This window comes from Phyllostomus hastatus, unplaced genomic scaffold (genome assembly GCF_019186645.2).
Source record: "Phyllostomus hastatus isolate PE091 unplaced genomic scaffold, TTU_PhHast_1.1 phas_contig_98, whole genome shotgun sequence".
Classification (NCBI taxonomy): domain Eukaryota; kingdom Metazoa; phylum Chordata; class Mammalia; order Chiroptera; family Phyllostomidae; genus Phyllostomus; species Phyllostomus hastatus.
Window position 1 is genome coordinate 1,043,467 of NW_025333999.1, and position 18,770 is coordinate 1,062,236.

An 18,770-nucleotide genomic window follows, 5' to 3' on the forward strand; every position below is an offset into this window, starting at 1 on the left:
AAGCCCAGTTTCAGGAATAAGCCATTTCCACGGGATCCTTAGGACCACAGATGCCCTGCCCCTTAACATCCTTCCAGGTTCCTGGACTAGAGCGCAGCCCTTCACCATGAGGTCAGGTGTGGAGGGCTTCTCTCAGGAGATTATTAGGAGGGAAATGTTTTGTATTTTGAATGTAATGTGTGGGCTGGTTTTGCCCAGCTCCCATTGATGGGTGTGTGAGCACCCTGCTGTGACTTGACTGCAGTGTTGTATCTGCTGATGAAATATATCTGTGAACAAATTTCTCCACAACAAAAAACATGAACAGAACAAAACACGGCAGATAGGCTGAGCCAACCTGAAATATAATGCTGTTTTTCTGGCAAGATGAAAAAAAACCCTACCCCCCAAAACAAACAACCTCCCCCATAATCGCAGCAAGCAGATTTTGCGGGGGGCGCGGGGCAGATTGCCTGTTAGTAGCCATTCTGCCACAGTGCTTGGCCACTTTTATTTGTAAGACAAAAAGCAAGGGTGTTAGGAAAGAAGAAACTAGACCTTTAATCCTCTAGCAGTCTGGTTCTGCATTTGAATAGCAACAGACATTTCTATTTTATTAAATTTTAATGCAGTTGAAAGTAGATGGAAAATAATGCAGTCCTCAAACCCTTTCATCTTTCTCTTTTATTTCCTGGGCATCTTTTCTGGGTATTTAGTTCCCAAGTATTTTTCTAACTTTTTTTTCCTTAAGAAGTGTTCTTTTTTAAAAAATCTGGTTACAAAAGTAATAGGTGGTTACTGTAAAAAACAAACACAAAGAAAGAAAACACTAGAAAACTCTGATGTGAAAAATGTAAGTTTCCTGTCATGCGCCTCCAGAGAGAGTTGGTGCTTGCTGTTGACAGTTTGGCGTGTGTTGGCTTCTATGCTCAGGCTAACATGCATATACAGTACGGGGTGAACTGTCCCCCACTCCCCACACAGTCAAAAATCCACAGGTACCTTAAATTTTTTTTCTTTTATTGAGTCTAGAGAAGAGGGGAAGGGAGGAAGAGAGAAACATTGATGTGAGAGAGACACATCAAGCAGTTCTTCTCATACGTGTCCCAGTTGGGGACCGGACCAGCAACCCAGGCATGTACCGAGTGGGAATCGAACTGGCAACCTTTTGCTTTGCCCAACCAACTGAGCCACACCTTCAGGGCTCCACATGTAACTTTTGACTCCTCCAAAACCTAACTGCCGGTGGCTTACTGATAACTTAAGTAGTTGATAAACACATAGGTTATGTGTTATATGTATTATATACTGCATTATAATAACAAAACCTAGTGAAAAGGAAATGTTATTAAGAAAAGCATACAGAAGAGAAACTATATTTACAGTATTTGTTGAAAAAAAGCTGCAGCCCTGAGCACTGTGGCTCAGTTGGTTGGGTGTCGTTCTCCAAGACGAAAGGCCCGTTCGATTTCTAGGCAGGGCACATGTCTAGGGTGCAGGTTCCATCCCCAGTTCAGGCGTGTAGGAAAGGCAACCTGTTGATGTTTGTCTCCTTCTCTTTCTCTCTCCCTTCCCTTCTCTCTATTTAACAAAACTAAACAAACAAGCAAAACTGCACAGAAGTAGACCTGCACAGTTCACACCACATTTTTCAAGGGTCAACTGTGTTATTCCTGCCAAAGTGGTGCTCGGACCAAGCACTTTGACCTCCTTTCCCCTGCTTTGTTTTGGACCATCCTCCCTGTCCCTGTGCACGGAGCTACCTCATTCACTTTGAATGGTGCCACAACTTCTGCAGCATGTATTGTGAGGGGTCCTGATTGTTTGGCAGTTGGGCTCTTCTCAGAGAAATTGAGGTGGCATAACCAAGTCACTTCCAGACCCTTTGGCTCGGGAAAACCTGGGAGCCCATTTTCATCTTGTGGCTTTTGAACATCTTAGCTTTCAGCTTTTCGATCCTTGCCCCAAGTAGTTTTACTCTCCATCACATTCCTTCCAGCTGCCTACTTGCACTCCCTCCTGTGGAGCCCCAAACGCACCCAAGCCATGGGCCCCACACATCTCCATTAGGCTCCCAGATACACATGGCAGTGGTTTTGGCATTTTGACCTTTGTGTCCCTTTGTCTTTTGTTTTTTCTCATCTGCTTAGTGGCACTGTCTGGTTTGAGATGGGTTTCAGTGTGTGTGAACTTGCTCTCACTTTCCCAACCCAGACACCATGTGACTCATCAGAGAGGCAGCACCCTGGAAGCCATCTGAAACCCCCAAGGCCTTAGCATGACCTTAGGGACCCAGGGAATTTGCTGGAATAGCCAATTGTTTAGTTTCCTATCTATAGGGCAGGGGTGTTTGGTAGTGAGGGGAGAGGGCAAGGAACACCTTCTCACCTGGCAGATCCTGTCTGACCCCCCTGGACAGGCTTTTCCCTGGAGTACAGTGGTACCGCTTTCCAGCTCTCAGCAGGAACAGGCCCACCGCTGCTCCTTAGGAAGGGTTGGCTAGCTAAAAGGAACTTCGTAAGGGCAAAGCACATTGCTTTTGTGGCAGTGAGAACCAAGAGTGTAAGGGAGAGTTTGCAGCAGCCCAAATCCTGCCCCTTGATTTTGTTTGCACAGGGCTGTGCAGGTCTTCAGGCAGCCACTGCTCCTCCAGTTCAGCAAAGCTGCCTTATGCAGCCTCTGCTTTGGGGGTGGGGGTGGGGCGGGGCGCTGTTGTCCTGAGCACTGAAGGATGGGAGTATTAATCAATGTTTGTACTGCAGGGAGGCTAAATTTAGAAAGCAAATTCTCCAGAGTAGTTTGGTATTTTTTAAAATTATATATTACTGATTATACTATTACAATTGTCCTGATTTTCCCCCCTTTGTTCCCCCCACCCAGTACCCCCCACTCCCTCAGGCAATTCTCCCACCATTGTTCACCTCCGTGGGTCATTCAGATAAGTTCTTTGACGACTCCATTTCTTGTACTGTACTTTACATCCCCATGGCTACTCTGTAACTACTACCTATTTGTTGTGTGTGTGTGTGTTTGTTTTGTTTTGTTTTAGAGAGGGAAGGGAGGGAGAGAGAGTGAGAGAGAAACATCAATGTGCAGTTGCTGGAGGCCATGGCCTGCAACCCAGGCATGTGCCCTGACTGGGAATCGAACTTGCGACACTTTGGTTCACAGCCCACGCTCAATCCACTGAGCTACGCCAGCCAGGGCAACTACTACCTATTTGTACTTAATCCTCTCGCCTCTTCACCCATTCCCCCATACCCCCTTCCCATCTGGCAACCATCAAAAACTCTCCGTACCCATGATTCTGTCTCTGTTCTTCTTGTTTGCTTAGTTTGTTCTTTAGATTCAATTGTTGATTCAAATTTGTATTTGTTGCCATTTTATTATTCATAGTTTTGATCTTCTTTTTCTTAAATAAGTCCCTTTAACGTTTCATGTAATAATGGTTTGGTGATGATGAACTCCTTTAGTTTTCTTTTGTCTGGGAAGCTCTTTGTCTGCCCTTCAATTCTAAATGATAGCTTTGCTGGGTAGAGTGATCTTGGCTGTAGGTCCTGGCTTTTCATGACTCAGTTTCTTGCCAGTCCTTTCTAGCTTGCAAAGTTTCTTTTGAGAAATCAGCTGACAGTCTTATGGGAATTTCCCTGTAGGTAACTGACTTCTCTTGCTGCATTTGAGATTCTCTTTTAATCTTCTACCTTTGGCATTTTAATTATGATGTGTCTTGGAGTGGGCCTCTTTGCATCCATCTTGTTTGGGACTCCCAGTGCTTCCTGGTCTTGCATGTCTATTTCCTTTACCAAATTAGGAAAGTTTTCTTTTGTTATGTTTTCAAATAGATTTCTAATTTCTTGCTCTTTCTCTTCTCCTTCGAGTTAGTTATTATGTGGATAGAAATGTGCCCTTTGTGTGGGCTGAGTACACCGTCTTGTAGTTGATCCTTTGTTGCTGTTGGCAGATCAGTGGGAGGAATTTACCCAGGCCTGTCAGGTGCAAGGCACTGGCTGTGACAACTGACCACCAACCTCCACCCTCCATGGAGGGTCAGCTGTGCAGGGGCAGGGTGGTGGTTCTTCGATGTGGTCTGTAGCTGTCCACTGGCAGCGCTGGCCCTGGGGCTTCCAGGGTGGTGCAGGGCAAGATCAGCCCCAACCTGTGTTTTGCTCGGGGCTGCCTTCCCTGAGCTGTAAAGTAATCTGAGATGGCTACTACCTGTGCTGGGCTTCGAGATTCCCAGGCGAAGTCAAGCTGTGAAACTAGGCTGGCTGCTGCTAGTGTGAGGCCTGGGGCTCACTGAGGCCAGCTGTTGCTTGTTTGAGAGGATTTAGGGAGTTGTGAAGCATGAGCCAGACATTCTTATGGAAAAGCAGCTTGGGTGGGGCCCTTAAGTTGGGTGGGGTGGAGTCTCTAGGGATGTCCAAGGCAGGTCAAACAGTGTTAGCCAGGTTGATGGAGTCTCAGATATGGCACCAGGCTACCAGCTCTGTGGGGGGAGGGCTCAGCAAAGGGACATTGGCATCTGCTCTCCCCGATGCCAGACACTTCAGTCTCTGCCTGTATAGCTAGCATTTGGTGCCCTTCAAGCTGCCAGCACAGTGCTGGAGCTCAGAGGGAGTGAGTCTGAGTAGGTGAGTCTGTGTGTGAGTTCTTTAAGAGGAACTGGTCGGGGCTCTAGCAATGTCTTCCCCTGACTCAATCCCCACTGTTTTTTGCAACCAGAAGTTTTGGGGACTTAATCTTTCTGGCAGTGGAACCCTGGGCTGGGGAGCCTGGTGTGGCCTGGGACTCCTCATTCCCATGATACCCCTCCTGAATTTTCATCGACCACATGTAGGTTGAGGAACCAGTGTGTTCCGTGCCTGCACCCCTCCTACCAGTTGGGATGGATGTGGTTTCTTTAACTCCATAGTTGTCAGACTTCCATTCAACTTGATTTCTGACGGTTCTGAGTGATGGTTGTTCTATATTTTAGTTGTAATTTTGATGTGGTTGTGCGAGGAGATGAACCATGTCTGCCTATGTCACCATCTTGACCAGAAGTCCTCCAGCATAGTTATTTATTTTGTGGCTAAATTACCCATCTCTGAATGGGAGAGGAGGGTGGAGGAACTTAATCTGTGTGACATTTCTAGGATAGTAGTGACAAGCAGTAAGCACCTGCTCAGTAAATGTTAGGACCCTTGATTTCACCAGCAGTGTGATAGCACTTCCTGCCTATATGTGCCTTGCATGTGATGCTGGCTGATTCCTGAGGGACTGGTCTCAGCACCAGCCTACAGAAGAACCAGGCTCAGAGAAGTTAAGTCACTTATCCAGCATCATGCAGTTGGTAGGTGATAGAGTCCATGCTCAGAGTCTGAGTTGCCCAGTGACTTTGGCCTTGTGACTCCATCTCCTCCACTGACCTACTATGTGCCCCTGAGCCTCAGGGACCGCTCTGTCAGTGGGACCAGTGAAAGCCTTTTGTGAGTAAAACCAGGTCCTTACCACAACACAGGCCCATAGTTCTGCCTCCCTCTCGGGCTGGATCTTCCTTCCTGTGATTTCTCTGTGACAGATACATCCTCAGCTGTTGTAAATCACTAGAGGGAGGGATAAGTCACAGTCCCCTTGGATATTAAAATATCCCTTCCCTTTCTCTACCCCATGTCCTTGAAGTAGTAGAGGAAAACCTGTTTTCTCTGTTCACATCTCTGCCATTTCAATCTTAGCTGTGAGGTCAGAATTAATCCCAGCCCAGAATCCTGCCAAAGTGCGTCCTCAGCCTTTGTTCTGTACTGCATTTGGTACTGCCTAGCATGAAACTCATCTGAAGGAAAAAGAAAAAGACTGACAGCACTAAGTATCAATGTAGATGTAGAGGAACAGGAGGGCTCACCCGCTGCTCAGGGGAGGCTGGTGTATAGAATTGTGGTCCCAATTTAGAAAACTGGCAGTATCTACCAAAGCTAAATGTATGTCTGCCTTATGATCATCAGTTCCACTCCTGGAAACCCAAGAAAAATGAGCATGCGTGTCCCCCAGGTGTCTTTGTTCATCGTGGCTTTATTCATGCTAGCCCAAACCTGGTAGCACCATGTCCTGTACAGGACGAATAAAGATGAATGAATGACTGCTATAACCCAGCAACATGGATGGCCCTCCCAGATGAGCAAAAGGACACTAGTGTGTGATTTGCTTTTCAGATGCAGTTCGGTAACAAGTGAAACTAATCTGCGGTGAGAGTCAGGACAGTGGTTCCTCCTGGGAGGGTGGTTTCCACTGGGAAAGGAGCTGAGGGCACCTGGAATGTTGGAAATGCTGTCTGATCTAGGATTCATCCAGATGTGCACCTACAATCGGGGTACTCTAGGTATGCTACAACTCATTACAGGTAAATGAAATAAAAGGCCCCTGCTCAGTACTGTGCTGTGGACCAGAGAGTTGCTCCCCATTCTGTTTTCCTGGTCTGTCCACCACGACAGAGCCTGTCCACGGGTGGCACCAGCATCCTGATTGGGCTCCTCAGTGTTTGACAGAGCCTTACCTGCTGTGCCGCCTGGAATGGTTTCGTATTGTGTCTGCACTTTTTTGGGTCCCCATTACTGCGACTCCCCACGTGTCCAAGCTTTCACTCCTCAAGCAAGTTTGCTGATGGTAGCTCTGTGCACTCATCTGCTTCATTGCAGCCTGACTCTTCAGAGGTGGCAGCTTCTGAAGCAAATACCATTTTATTTTTTTTATTTTTAAAGATTTATTTATTTACTTACTTTTAGAGAGAGGGGAAGGGAGGGAGAAAGAGAGGGAACGAAACATCAATGTTTGGTTGCCTCTTGTGTGTGTGCCCCCACATGGGGACCTGGCCTGCAGCCCAAGCATGTGCCCTGACTGAGAACTAAACCGGCGATCTTTTGATTCACAGGCCAGCACTCAATCCACTGAGCCACACTGGGCACAAATACCATTTTAAGAAGTGTGTTGTGAAACCCTGTGCTTCTCAAAAGTGAATGTTACCATATTTTGGCACGAAAGTCTCTTATTTTTTGATGCCTTCCAGTATCTTTGGTGGGTGCTGTATGTTGTCATTGAAGTTGGCATTGCTTTAGGGAGGCAGTTAATTCCTAGAGGTACCATGTCCTCTGATGGAAAGAAGAGGGAAGAAGGTCTGATGCTAAGTGTAAGCTACCTTTAGAAGGGCCACCATTGCAAAGGCATTTACCAGTGTTTGCTTGTCAGTATGTCTGCCTTCACTTAGGGAGGCGATGTTCCCTAGGTGGCTCGGGTTCTATTTTGCTGTCAGTTTCAGTTAGCTTGGCTGAGAATAGAGTCCTCCGAGTGAGAAAGAAACCCGGAGCTGACGGGTGCTACAGGGTTCCTTAAGGATTTGCAGGACCACCGTTTTTCTTCCCACTTCACTGTAGTGTTCTGTCAGCCTGAGAGGGCCTGTGGACATGAAGGGGCCAAAGAAGAACCCTGGGCAGCCGTCATCCTTTGCCCAGTCACGTCCACATCAGTGTTGCCTGGCTTCCCACCTGTGAAGTGTGACTGCAGGTGCGTCCTCCCCATAGACAGACACCTGGCCAGAGGTTTCAGACTCCAGAATCAACATTTTAACAAACTAGATACAGAACACGGACTGCTGTCAGGTAGCAGAGACTGGGGCGGCAGCTCAGGATCAAACGGGATCCTGCTTCTGCAGCAGAAAGTGTAAACATGCACACAGAGCTGAATCAGGTCAGAGTTTGCTTCCAAATAACCTGTCTCGAATGTATATATATATTTTTAAAAGTTGGGTTTGTTTTTCCCCAGAGCTTCTTGGGTTTGGATTTGTGGGGAAGGGATTGTGAACAGACACCTGTTCTGTGGCACTCTCGTGCAGTTGATTTAAAGCCCAGCGTTGAGACTCTTGAGCTTTGGAGGAAACCTGGGGCGCCCAGAGGACGGAGGAGCATTTTATCACATGTTGGGGTCTGTTCACGGTCAGGCTGGTGTGCTGGCCACTGGTTCCTGCCCTGCCAAGGTTCCGGATCCTCTCTGTTCTAATTATTTGGTCATGAAACTGGAATAAAGAAGTTTGGGCTCTTGATCTCTTATCAAGGAAGATACCTCCGCTTTTCAAATTAAACCTTTTTTTAATCGAGAGAATTAAAAATGTTTGTGAACTTCCTAACAGAATTTATCCCTTAGAACCAGAAGTGCCCAGTAATGTCTAGGGACAATAAGACTCATTGTAAAACAAAACAAAACAAAAATCCACAGAAACAAAAACTGGATTTGTGACATGCCAGCAGGATAGGGTTTTTTCAGTAATTCTGGATGCACAGAAATGAGAGAATGGGGTGGTACCACTAGAGTTCACGAGGTTTTGAACACTATTTATTATGTGATAAAAATGGTCATAGGTATGATTATATGAAGAAAAGCTTGCCTCCAGTGTGCTGAGTGATTCTGTTGAGAGAGAGTGTGTATGTCTGTACGTAGAACAGCCTAGACTAAGGGAGGCGCTGACGTGTGGCAGGGTCCCAGAGACAGCACCAGGGCAGCTCTCCATCCTAAGAAGGTCCACCCTGCATGTCTCAGGTTATCATCACCACTCTGGGGGGCTCAGAGGGAGTCCCCCCAGCCCTGTCTCCTCACACACCTCTCCCTGCACTGGGTTGGGAAGGGTAAGGAGAACAGAGTTGCTTCTTTCTCTCTGTAGGACCAGCAAGTACTTATTCTGTGTCTGGTAGGATGATGGGTGATTTTAAGCTTCTGTATTCCTTTGTGTTTTCCAGATTTCACCACTGAGACTTTATTACTCTGTCATGATGAAAGAGGTTATTAAAGAAAGTGTTATTTAAGGCCATATAACCACATAACAGATAAAGGGTTACCTGAAAATTGAACTCTTATTGTAGAAAACATTTATAGAATATATCAGCTCATGGCCCTATCTGAGCAAGCATAATTTATCAGTATCACTGAATTTTTTAAAAAGATTTTTTAAAAATATATTTTTAGAGAGAGGGGAAGGGAGGGAGAGAGGTACAGAAAACGTCAGTGTGTGGTTGCCTCTAGCGTGCCCCCTGCTGGGGACCTGGCCTGCAGTCTAGGCTTGTGCCCTGACTGGGAATCGAACTGACTACCCTTTGGTACACAGGCCTGCACTCAATCCACTGAGCTACATCAGCAAGAGCTGAAAAAAAATTTTTTTAAGCATATTTATGGCCTTGCTGTAGGCCCTGGGTGATAGTTCTGGGTGTAATTTTTTTAGTTGACAACAATATTCATTAAACTAGACGCTTCATTATTGCTCTCAAAGTATTTGAGATGGCAGAGTGCCATTATTCATGTAATTTTTTTAAATGAACCTACTTTTTAAACTTAAATTCACTTATTTTAAAGGATACTTGGTTTCGCCTTAAAAGGAAAACCAATATTACTTGCCATGAATATTTGTTTTTGTTGAATTTATGAGGGTCCAGTCAGATGCTGCTGCCAGCAGAGGCTTTGAGCCTTCGGCATGCTCTCCTTTTTGTTACGTGGGAAGGTGAGCAGGCATTAGAGTGCTGTGAAATGCGGATCAGCACCACCCTTTGTTGTAATCAGAAAGATGGCAAGAGGAGCAAAGCCTCCCACCTCCTGAGTCCCACCCCTTCCTCAGGGGATTTTTATGATTTTGTGTATGACCTCCTCCCAGAGAAATGGAGGGGAAAGGTCTGGGTAACAGGGGCTTGCATGTCAAAGGCGCCATCTCCCTGTCAGATGTGTGCTTCTGATGTGACTCTGATCCACCCAGCTGATGGCCATGACCCCCAGACTGACTTTCACTTCCTTCTGGCAGGAGACCGCTGTCCGAAGCTCCTGTGAGGATGTCTACTCCAGACCCACCCCTGGGCGGAACTCCTCGGCCAGGCCCTTCCCCAGGCCCAGGCCCTTCCCCGGGAGCCATGCTGGGCCCTAGCCCTGGTCCCTCCCCTGGCTCTGCCCACAGCATGATGGGGCCCAGTCCAGGCCCTCCTTCAGCAGGACACCCTATCCCAAGCCAGGGGCCTGGAGGGTACCCTCAGGACAACATGCACCAGATGCACAAGGTAGGGAGTCCCAGGCCCACGGCCCTGACTAGCTGGGTTCACTTGATCAGAGGAGGAAGGGTGGTGAGCCATTCATCCTGGCCCCTGTTGTGAGCTGGCAGTCACTATTCCACTTTTAACCCCCTGCTCTTGCCTGGCGCCCTGATCTGGTTGTCTCCTTGCCTTTCAAACACCGGTCTCCCAGGTGTTTGCATGTGTCTCCCACTTGTCGGCATTATTTTATGTATCTGCTTGACACCTAAATAGCTGTCAGAACCTGTCTTGGACCTAGGCCACTTGGTCATTGTCACAGTTCAGCAAATGGCATGGTGTTTTCAGTGACACTGAACTCTCGGGCAGTGCTTTGCTGTGCCACCTCCTCCTGTTCCCCCTTGCTGATCCTGCCTTGTCATTACCGCTATTGTAGCCAATGGAGTCCATGCATGAGAAGGGCATGTCTGATGACCCTCGCTACAACCAGATGAAGGGCATGGGGATGCGGACAGGGGGCCACGCAGGGATGGGACCTCCGCCGAGCCCCATGGACCAGCACTCTCAAGGTAGTGTTTTGTTTCCTTCTTTCCTCATGTTTGTCACCTGCCAGGAGTCCTGAGGTCATTTTCCTGTTTGGGTCCCCACAGGTACACAGGGAGCACACAGGACAATGGGAAACACTGCCTTGCAGGGCTGTTGAGCTCGGGCTTGGCTGGTGCCCTGTTCTTGTTGTCTGTCTCTGAGCAGCCCCGGGACAGCGAGTGCTGGTGGGAATGAACTGTGTTCAGTGTCGGATGTGAGACGGCGGCTCTGGTGCCACCTGAAAGTGTATTAGAAATGCAGACTTTTAGGCCCTACTCCAAACCAGTGGGGTTCAGAATTTTGGGAGTGGGGCCCAGGCTGTGCTTTACCAAGTACTCCAAATGGCTTTTTGAGATGTTTGAGAAGTAATGGAGCAGTTAATTTTTTGTCATTGGGGCAGGAAGCTCAGGGGCTCCCCAGTTAGCAAAAGTGAAGGGAGTGGGCCTGGCCAGAGCCAGGGCCAGGGGCAGGAGGCCAGGACCAGAGAACACCTAGGCCTGTGTAACCTCTTGGTGTAAACTATCAGCAACTTGCTGAAAGGTGGGCTGAACGAAACCAATTATACTAGCTGCCGGTGTGTGCCCTCCGAGTGCCTCATGTTTGAATCACAGGAATGAAAATATTTGGCCTTCCCGAGTCTCAGGGTGGGTGCCAGTATGAGCCTGTGGGGAAGGTTACTGTCTTTGCCTTAAAAATCACTGGATGTGTACTGCCAAGTGACCACTCAAATTCACATTCCCTGCAGGTTACCCCTCACCACTGGGAGGCTCTGAGCATGCTTCTAGTCCGGTTCCAGCCAGTGGCCCGTCCTCGGGCCCACAGATGTCGTCTGGGCCAGGAGGGGCCCCACTGGATGGTGCTGACCCTCAGGCTTTGGGACAGCAGAACCGGGGCCCGACACCGTTTAACCAGAACCAACTGCACCAGCTCAGAGCTCAGATCATGGCCTATAAGATGCTGGCCAGGGGGCAGCCCCTGCCTGATCACCTGCAGATGGCGGTGCAGGGCAAGCGGCCGATGCCTGGGATGCAGCAGCAGGTGCCAACACTACCTCCACCCTCTGTGTCTGCAACAGGACCAGGACCTGGCCCTGGCCCTGGTCCTGGGCCTGGCCCAGGACCAGCACCTCCAAATTACAGCAGGCCCCATGGTAAGGCCCACCATCGCCAGCCCTTGGGGGAGGGAGGGGTCTCTCAGTGCACTGACCAAGTGAGGGCAGCAGCGTCAGGCCTGCTAGCCACAGGCTTCCCCTTGGGGCTGACACAGCGCCTGGTACTCAGGGCACTTAGGCGGGCAGGCGAAGCTCCTGTCAGGATAAATGTTCTTTCTCCAGCCCTGGCTGTGTGGCTCAGTGGATTGGCCTGTGAACCAAAGGGTCACCTGTTCGATTCCCAGTCTAGGGCACATGCCTGGGTTGCAGGCTAGGTCCCTGGTGGGGGGCACGTGAGAGGCAACCATATACTAATGTTTCTCTCCTTCTCTTCCTCCCTCCCTTCCCCTCTCTCTAAAAATAAGTACAAATCTTTTAAAAAATATTCTTTCTCCAGCTCCCTGTCTCCCCCTTGATGCCCACACAGAGGGACCTGTTGTTGGGTGTGTTCCCTGGAGACAGGGCTACCCATTGGGGTGGGCACAGGATGAATGCAGGACACATTTTATCCTATTATTGTTTCTCTCTGTGTGTAGGTATGGGAGGGCCCAATATGCCCCCCCCAGGACCCTCAGGTGTGCCCCCTGGGATGCCAGGCCAACCCCCTGGAGGGCCTCCCAAGCCCTGGCCTGAAGGTAAGTTCCTCTGTCGTGGTGCCATGTCCGTAGCCTGATTTCCGTCACGAGCTTACGCCATGCAGAGAGGGGGGTGTGCCCGACCAGAGAGAGAGGGCCAGAGTTAAGTCCTTGCTTCTTTCTGCTGTCTTAGTTGTGGATTATCTGGCCCTGGTTATTTTCTGAAGGCTTGGGTTGGTTCCACTCCATGATTCCTGCCCATCCTTATCCTGTGGGTCACAGAGATCCTGGGGTCTCTTTAAACTGATAACAAGAAGAGAAGGATGTGAATGAACAAGTCTACCGTGACTCCAGTACAAGGCCACAGGGAGGCACAGCTGCAGACACAACCTTTTGGGACGCGGTGTGTCTAAGTTTGGAGTTCACAGCTGCCCCCCATTCTCCCCTGGAGTGCCTCCTCAACACTGTGGGAGGCCAGCAGGATGACAGGACAGCCCGGGGTTCTGTCCCCTCGCTGTGTGCAGCCTCTCTTCCTTCCATTACATGTAGAGGTCAGCAGGTATTTGAGGGTCCTTCTGTTGGGTGGAAGCAATAGACAAAATGGACTAGTTTCCTGTCCCATTAGAGCCTGAGGCATGGATGTACTAATCGCTTAAATCAGATTTTGTCTGAGCCTTGGTAGGTGGAAATCAGGAAACTGCTGCCCAGAAAGACCAAACTGTGGGTCAGCATTTGGGTCAGTACAGGGCTTCAGGGAAGGGCATATAGGCTGAGATCAGGAAGAGGCTTTAACTGTGAGGCAGGAGAGAGGAGACCCCTGAGTGAGAAGCTGCTTGTCATGCCAGTGGCAGTGAGATGTGGGGAGATGGGGCAGGTGTGGCCTGCACAGTTTGTACCCAGAGCAGTGAGCACCAAGCAGGCTTTTTATTTCCACTTGGAATTGACCTGGAGCTAAATGCTGTGCCCCTGCTACTTGATTCCCCAGGACCCATGGCGAATGCTGCTGCCCCCACAAGCACACCTCAGAAGCTGATCCCCCCTCAGCCCACTGGCCGTCCCTCACCTGCGCCCCCCGCTGTCCCACCTGCCGCCTCTCCCGTGATGCCACCCCAGACGCAGTCCCCAGGTCAACCAGCCCAGCCTGCACCAATGGTACCGCTGCATCAGAAGCAGAGCCGCATCACCCCCATCCAGAAACCCCGGGGCCTGGACCCTGTGGAGATTCTGCAGGAACGGGAATACAGGTGAGGGTGCTGCTGTGCTTCAGGCCACCCCAGCCAAGTTAGCCCTGATGCACACTGGTGTGGTTCGCAGTTCCAAAGGCCAGCGGGGTACGCCACTGGAACTCACCCTCCGCCTCTGTCTCCAGGTTTCCAGTGCCTTGGTTGCTGTGTATCCTTCCAGAAAAATGCTGTGCATATGCAAGTAGGCAGGTATAGGCAGCCATATATTGTTTCTGAATGGTTCATGATGTATTCCCTGTTCCTTCTATAGAAACACACTGCAGAGATCTTCCACTGTCTGTCCAAAAGGAGCTTTTCATTTTTCTGGTTGCACATAATTTGCCTGCTAAAGATACTGTTATTTATTTAGCCAGTCCCCTGGCTGTGTGGACTTGAGGTTATTTCTAATCTGGCATTAAGACAATGCCATAGTAAATACATTTGTGTGTTTGTTTCTCATTTCACACATATGCACATATGTCAGAATAAATCCCTGAAAGTGGCCTTGCTTGTGTAAAGGGAATGCACACTGGAGAATCTTACAGATTCTTCAAAACTGCCCTCCACAGAGATTATTCAGATATATGTTGGAATGAAAGTATCTGTTTCTCCTCGCCAACACTGTGTATTCAACTTCTGGTTCATCAACCCCTCCCACTACAAACAGACAAACAGAAAACCGTGTGAGCTTTGCAGTGGATCCTGCTCACATGTCATTACTTGCTGGCTGCTTTCCCAAGGCCTCCTGGATGCCAGGTGCAATGGGGGATGCCTGGCACACAGTCTGTGTGATGGGGGCACCTGAGATTCACTCCCTGAGCACCTTGAACTTCCTGTTTCCCCACTGCATTTAGAACTTGCTCAGGGCAGACCTCCCTTGGTGAGTGTAAGCTCCATGAAAGGAGACTGTGGCCCAATCACTGTACATCCCCAGGTGCATCAGTAAACCTTTGCCTGATGACAATCTCTAGAGTGCATCCCAGCTATGACATGCCTTGGAGCTCCAGCCTGTATGGCCAGCTTGAAGATGACCTGTCCAGATATCTTCACGTTCCCCTGCTTTTCCCTCCTGTCTCTGTTCCCATATATCCACTGTCCAGCCACTCATGGGGCCACCGACACTGCAGCCCCTTGACTCTTGCTTGCCCTCCCTCACCCCCCTTTGTATAGGTGGTGTATGACCCCTTAACACATCATCTCATCTCAGCCCCCACCCGCCCCCCACAACTTCCTCGTAGTCTGCACCTCTTCCCTGGGGCCTCCCTGTTTTCACGTTTAACTGTGCATTCTGTTTCCCACACAGCAGTTGGGAGTCTCTTTTTAAAGTTTACTTATATCAGCTCTATTCCGCAGGTTAAAACCTACCATTGACTTCCATTTATATATTCAGTAAACTTCTTTCTTTTCAGTCTATGCCCTGTGCTCTTTCCTCACCTACTCACCCTCTCTCCTTGTTCCAATTTCTGTTTATTTAAGAAGTTAGGCTTATTTCTGCCTTAGGGCCTTTTCTTAGGCAGTACATGACTCCTTGTGCTCGCTTAGGCCTCATTGTTGAGGTCATCTCATCATAGAGGCCCTGGCCACCTCCTCACCTCCAGCCCTCTCCTCAGAGTACCTGCCAGTCTCTGGAATTACCATAGATGTTTAATTTTCTAACTTCTTTATGACCTATCTTCCTGATAAGGCTGTGGGCACAAAGAAGGTGCTCAATGAATAGTGTGAAAGACTGAGTAAGGGGTTATCCCCTCGGAACTTCAGACCTAGCCTGCAAGGATGCTCTGAGGCATCTCCCCAATTTGTTGATGAGGGCACTGCTGCTCTCAGGCCAAGTAGGTTCCCAGGGCTGGCAGGGAGAGCCTGCCTGCCTGGCTCATGCTGCCGCAGTGCCATAAGTCAGCTGTGCCCTGTCCGGTTTCCTGTTTGCTGTGGCTCTGAGTTCTCCGCGGCTGCCTTCCTCTGTGTTTTGTGGCTGGCATCTGTTTTTGAGCCATCTCCTGCCTCATGACCTGCATCTTCCTCCCACAAAAGATGGATTCTTCTGAGGCTCCAGCTTTAAAGAAGGGGCATAGGAGGGCCCTTTTGTAGTCTTCTCATTGCCTGCCCTTTTTCTGTTTTTGCACTCCAGGCTACAGGCTCGCATTGCTCACCGAATTCAGGAACTTGAAAACCTACCCGGGTCGCTGGCCGGGGATTTGCGAACCAAAGCAACCATTGAGCTCAAGGCCCTCAGGCTGCTGAACTTCCAGAGGCAGGTGGGTGCGGGCGCAGGCCTGGAGCTTTAGGAAAAGGGCCTTTTCTGCCAGATTCAAACAACTGATTTTGGGCGATTATTAAATGTTCCTCGACCATTGAAAGCAGCAGTGCTCATCCACACTCATTAGCTCTCTGTTCCCTCCTTCCTCTCCAGGACCTGTGCAGTGGTGGCAATTGGGTATTTATTCTTGGTATGAATAAGCATGGGTAGTCTTAGGCGGCAGTTACCAGCTTAAAGCAGGAAACTTAAATAGGTCAATATCTGAGGGTGCTGTACTTTTGAATTAGCTGTAAGACATATTTTGTGTGCGGTTGAGTGAAAGCAGAGCTGGAGACCCCCAGGTAATAAGAAGACCTGGGGTGTCCAGAAATATCTGTCTCCTGACCTGTGGTCACCCCACCCTCGTGCAATTATCAGATATCACACACACTTATTTGTGCTTATGGCATTTAGCAAGGACCCTTCAGGAGGCAGCAGCCCTCTGCCTAGCTTGTATGGTGTAATTTTTCATTCTGTGTGGACATGACCTAGATTGTGCCCATGTTTCTCCTCTTTCTTCCTGAAGCTGCGGCAGGAAGTGGTGGTGTGTATGAGGAGGGACACGGCCCTCGAGACGGCCCTTAATGCCAAGGCCTACAAGCGCAGCAAGCGGCAGTCCCTGCGCGAGGCCCGCATCACCGAGAAGCTGGAGAAGCAGCAGAAGATCGAGCAGGAGCGCAAGCGTCGGCAGAAGCACCAGGTGCGTCCCTGGCAGCTGCACTGCTTGCCCTGCTGGCCCACCTGTGTACCTGGGTCCTTACAGTTGACACATTGTTGAGTCTTGTTCTGTGTCTAAGCACACTGTTTATCTTTTCTGTTCGTGACAACGGTATTCTAGGCACTAAGAGTACATTATTGGACAGAATTGAGCAGTAGGGGAAGACGGGCCACAATCCAAAGGGCACGTAACGTGTTGGGAGGTGATAGGGTGTAAAGAAACACAAAGCAGCCTTGGAGAGCGATGGGGAGCTCTTGACTCAGGATGGTTGGGGAAGTGTTTTCTGAGGAGGTGAGATCTGAGCAGAGCCCCGTGGATATCAGGGCAAAGAGCTTTCCAGATGGACAGGAGGTGCAGATGTCCTGGGGCTGATAGGTGTTGTGTGTTCTGTAAAAAGCAAGGATCCGTGTGGAGCAAGTGGGGGGACAGGAGGAGGCGAGGACAGGGAGGGTGTGGTCAGAGCAGGCAGGGCCTTATGGGCTGAGGGGACAAATTAGACCACTGCTCTGGGTGACGGGGGAGCCATGGAGTCTCCTGAGCAGGGGAGGGACTGACCCACGTTAGGGTTCACAGGGTCAGTCAAGGAGACCAGGGTTTCTGTTCACGTAGGATTTGGGATGATTCTCTTTTTGTTCACTCATATTTTCTAAAGCTTTCCTCCAGTCAGTATCTATTACTGGTATAGTTTAAAATAGCAGAAAAAGTCAGTACTTGGTATAGACCACTGTTAACATTTTGGTATAAATGCCATTCCAGCCTTTTTCTGTGTACATTCAGTAATCAAACCCTGGGATAGGCATTCTTGTTCTTGAGTTTTTGGCCAATCTCTGCTATTTCCTTTAAAAAAAAAAATCCTAGCAGTGGAATAACTTGGTGGGAGGATAGAAGCGTTTTGAAGTGGTTAACGTTCACGCCAGCTTGTCTTGGCAAGGCCGACTGCCTGTCTGCTGTGTACAAAGGCGGGCCTTTCTGACTGCAGCCCCAGCACTGAGCTCCAGCCTCACACAGAGAACACAGAAACTCATAGGCAGACTGTTACAGTGTTGTTTGATTATGTTGTCTTGGTTTTAAACAAGCTGCCTTTAAAGTTTTCTCTCTCCCTGGGAAGTGTTGCGGCGACTCCTGTCGAGTAGCCAGTCTTGTCTCGTGTGTCCCTGTAGGAATACCTCAACAGCATTCTTCAGCATGCCAAGGATTTCAAAGAGTATCACCGATCCGTCACAGGGAAAATTCAGAAACTCACAAAGGCAGTGGCCACGTACCATGCCAACACAGAACGGGAACAGAAGAAGGAAAATGAAAGAATCGAGAAGGAGAGGATGCGGAGGCTCATGGTAAAATTCTGCATTTGGGACCGCGTGTCCCTTTGTGTGCACTGGTGTTGCAGGGACAGGGAATCCATCACGCCACATCACACTGAGGCATTCAACTGCTCAGAGTTAGAGGTGGAACAAAGAAAAACAAAGGTCTTGGGTTTGAGGGTCTGTAAGAACTGGCCCCATACTGGGCCTGGTCACACCAACCATTGGACTTGACTGCATGACCTTTTCCAGGCAGCTGGGTGCTCTTAGGTCCTCTAGAAAGTGAAGGTGGCAGCCTCTCCTGGCTGTGCATCACCAGTGGTATGATCCGGAGTCCTCACCCCCATCCTTTGTTTCTGCCCACTGATTTCCAGATGATTCTCTATTTGGGCAGATGTTGACAGGCATTGTTGTGTGTACAGGGGCGGCAGTATTAAAGAGAAGAACACAGCCCCTGCTGTCATGGGCTTCCTGCCAGCCCTAGGGAGAGAGATGCCCAAGCCAGACAGACAGTGTTGGGTGATTGAAAGTACAGTAAAGAGAATGAAGTAGGACAAGGATGAGACTTAGTGAGTGGTACCAGAAGTGTGGGAATGACCCACGAATGTGGAAATTTGGAGGAAGTGCCTCCTAGGGATAGAGGAACCAACATCAAAGGCCTGAGGTGGGAAAAAGCCAATTGCAAGGCACAGCCAGTAGTTCCTGGAACAGAATGGTGTGGAGGAGGCATGAAGTCAGAGTCCCAAGGGCAGGGGACATGGGGCCTTGCAGGCCACTGGGAGGGCTTTGGTTTTACCTCTGAACATGAGGGGGAATCACGGAGATTATAAGCTGGGGTATCACCCCAGTGTGATCTGAGCTGGGTGATCTGACTTATTCTTTTAAAGATTTTATTTATTTTTTAGAGAGGGTAAGGAG

General features: G+C 49.3%; 1 protein-coding gene across 8 annotated transcripts in view; it reads left to right on the forward strand.

Annotated features, from left to right (window-relative positions):
• The window catches only part of SMARCA4 (SWI/SNF related, matrix associated, actin dependent regulator of chromatin, subfamily a, member 4), an 83,118-nt gene that overhangs the window by 6,883 nt on the left and 57,465 nt on the right, over window positions 1–18,770 (forward strand). For 7 of the 8 annotated variants that reach the window (XM_045852865.1, XM_045852863.1, XM_045852866.1 and 4 more), the window contains exons 2-9: window positions 9,788–10,037; window positions 10,444–10,576; window positions 11,338–11,742; window positions 12,279–12,377; window positions 13,303–13,561; window positions 15,666–15,792; window positions 16,360–16,533; window positions 17,712–17,885. In XM_045852865.1, the coding sequence (XP_045708821.1) occupies window positions 9,816–10,037; window positions 10,444–10,576; window positions 11,338–11,742; window positions 12,279–12,377; window positions 13,303–13,561; window positions 15,666–15,792; window positions 16,360–16,533; window positions 17,712–17,885 (1,593 nt within the window). In that variant the 5' untranslated portion in view covers window positions 9,788–9,815. Of the gene's footprint in view, window positions 1–7,382; window positions 7,513–9,787; window positions 10,038–10,443; window positions 10,577–11,337; window positions 11,743–12,278; window positions 12,378–13,302; window positions 13,562–15,665; window positions 15,793–16,359; window positions 16,534–17,711; window positions 17,886–18,770 lie in introns of all 8 variants that reach the window. The other variant, XM_045852864.1, reaches the window with a different exon arrangement.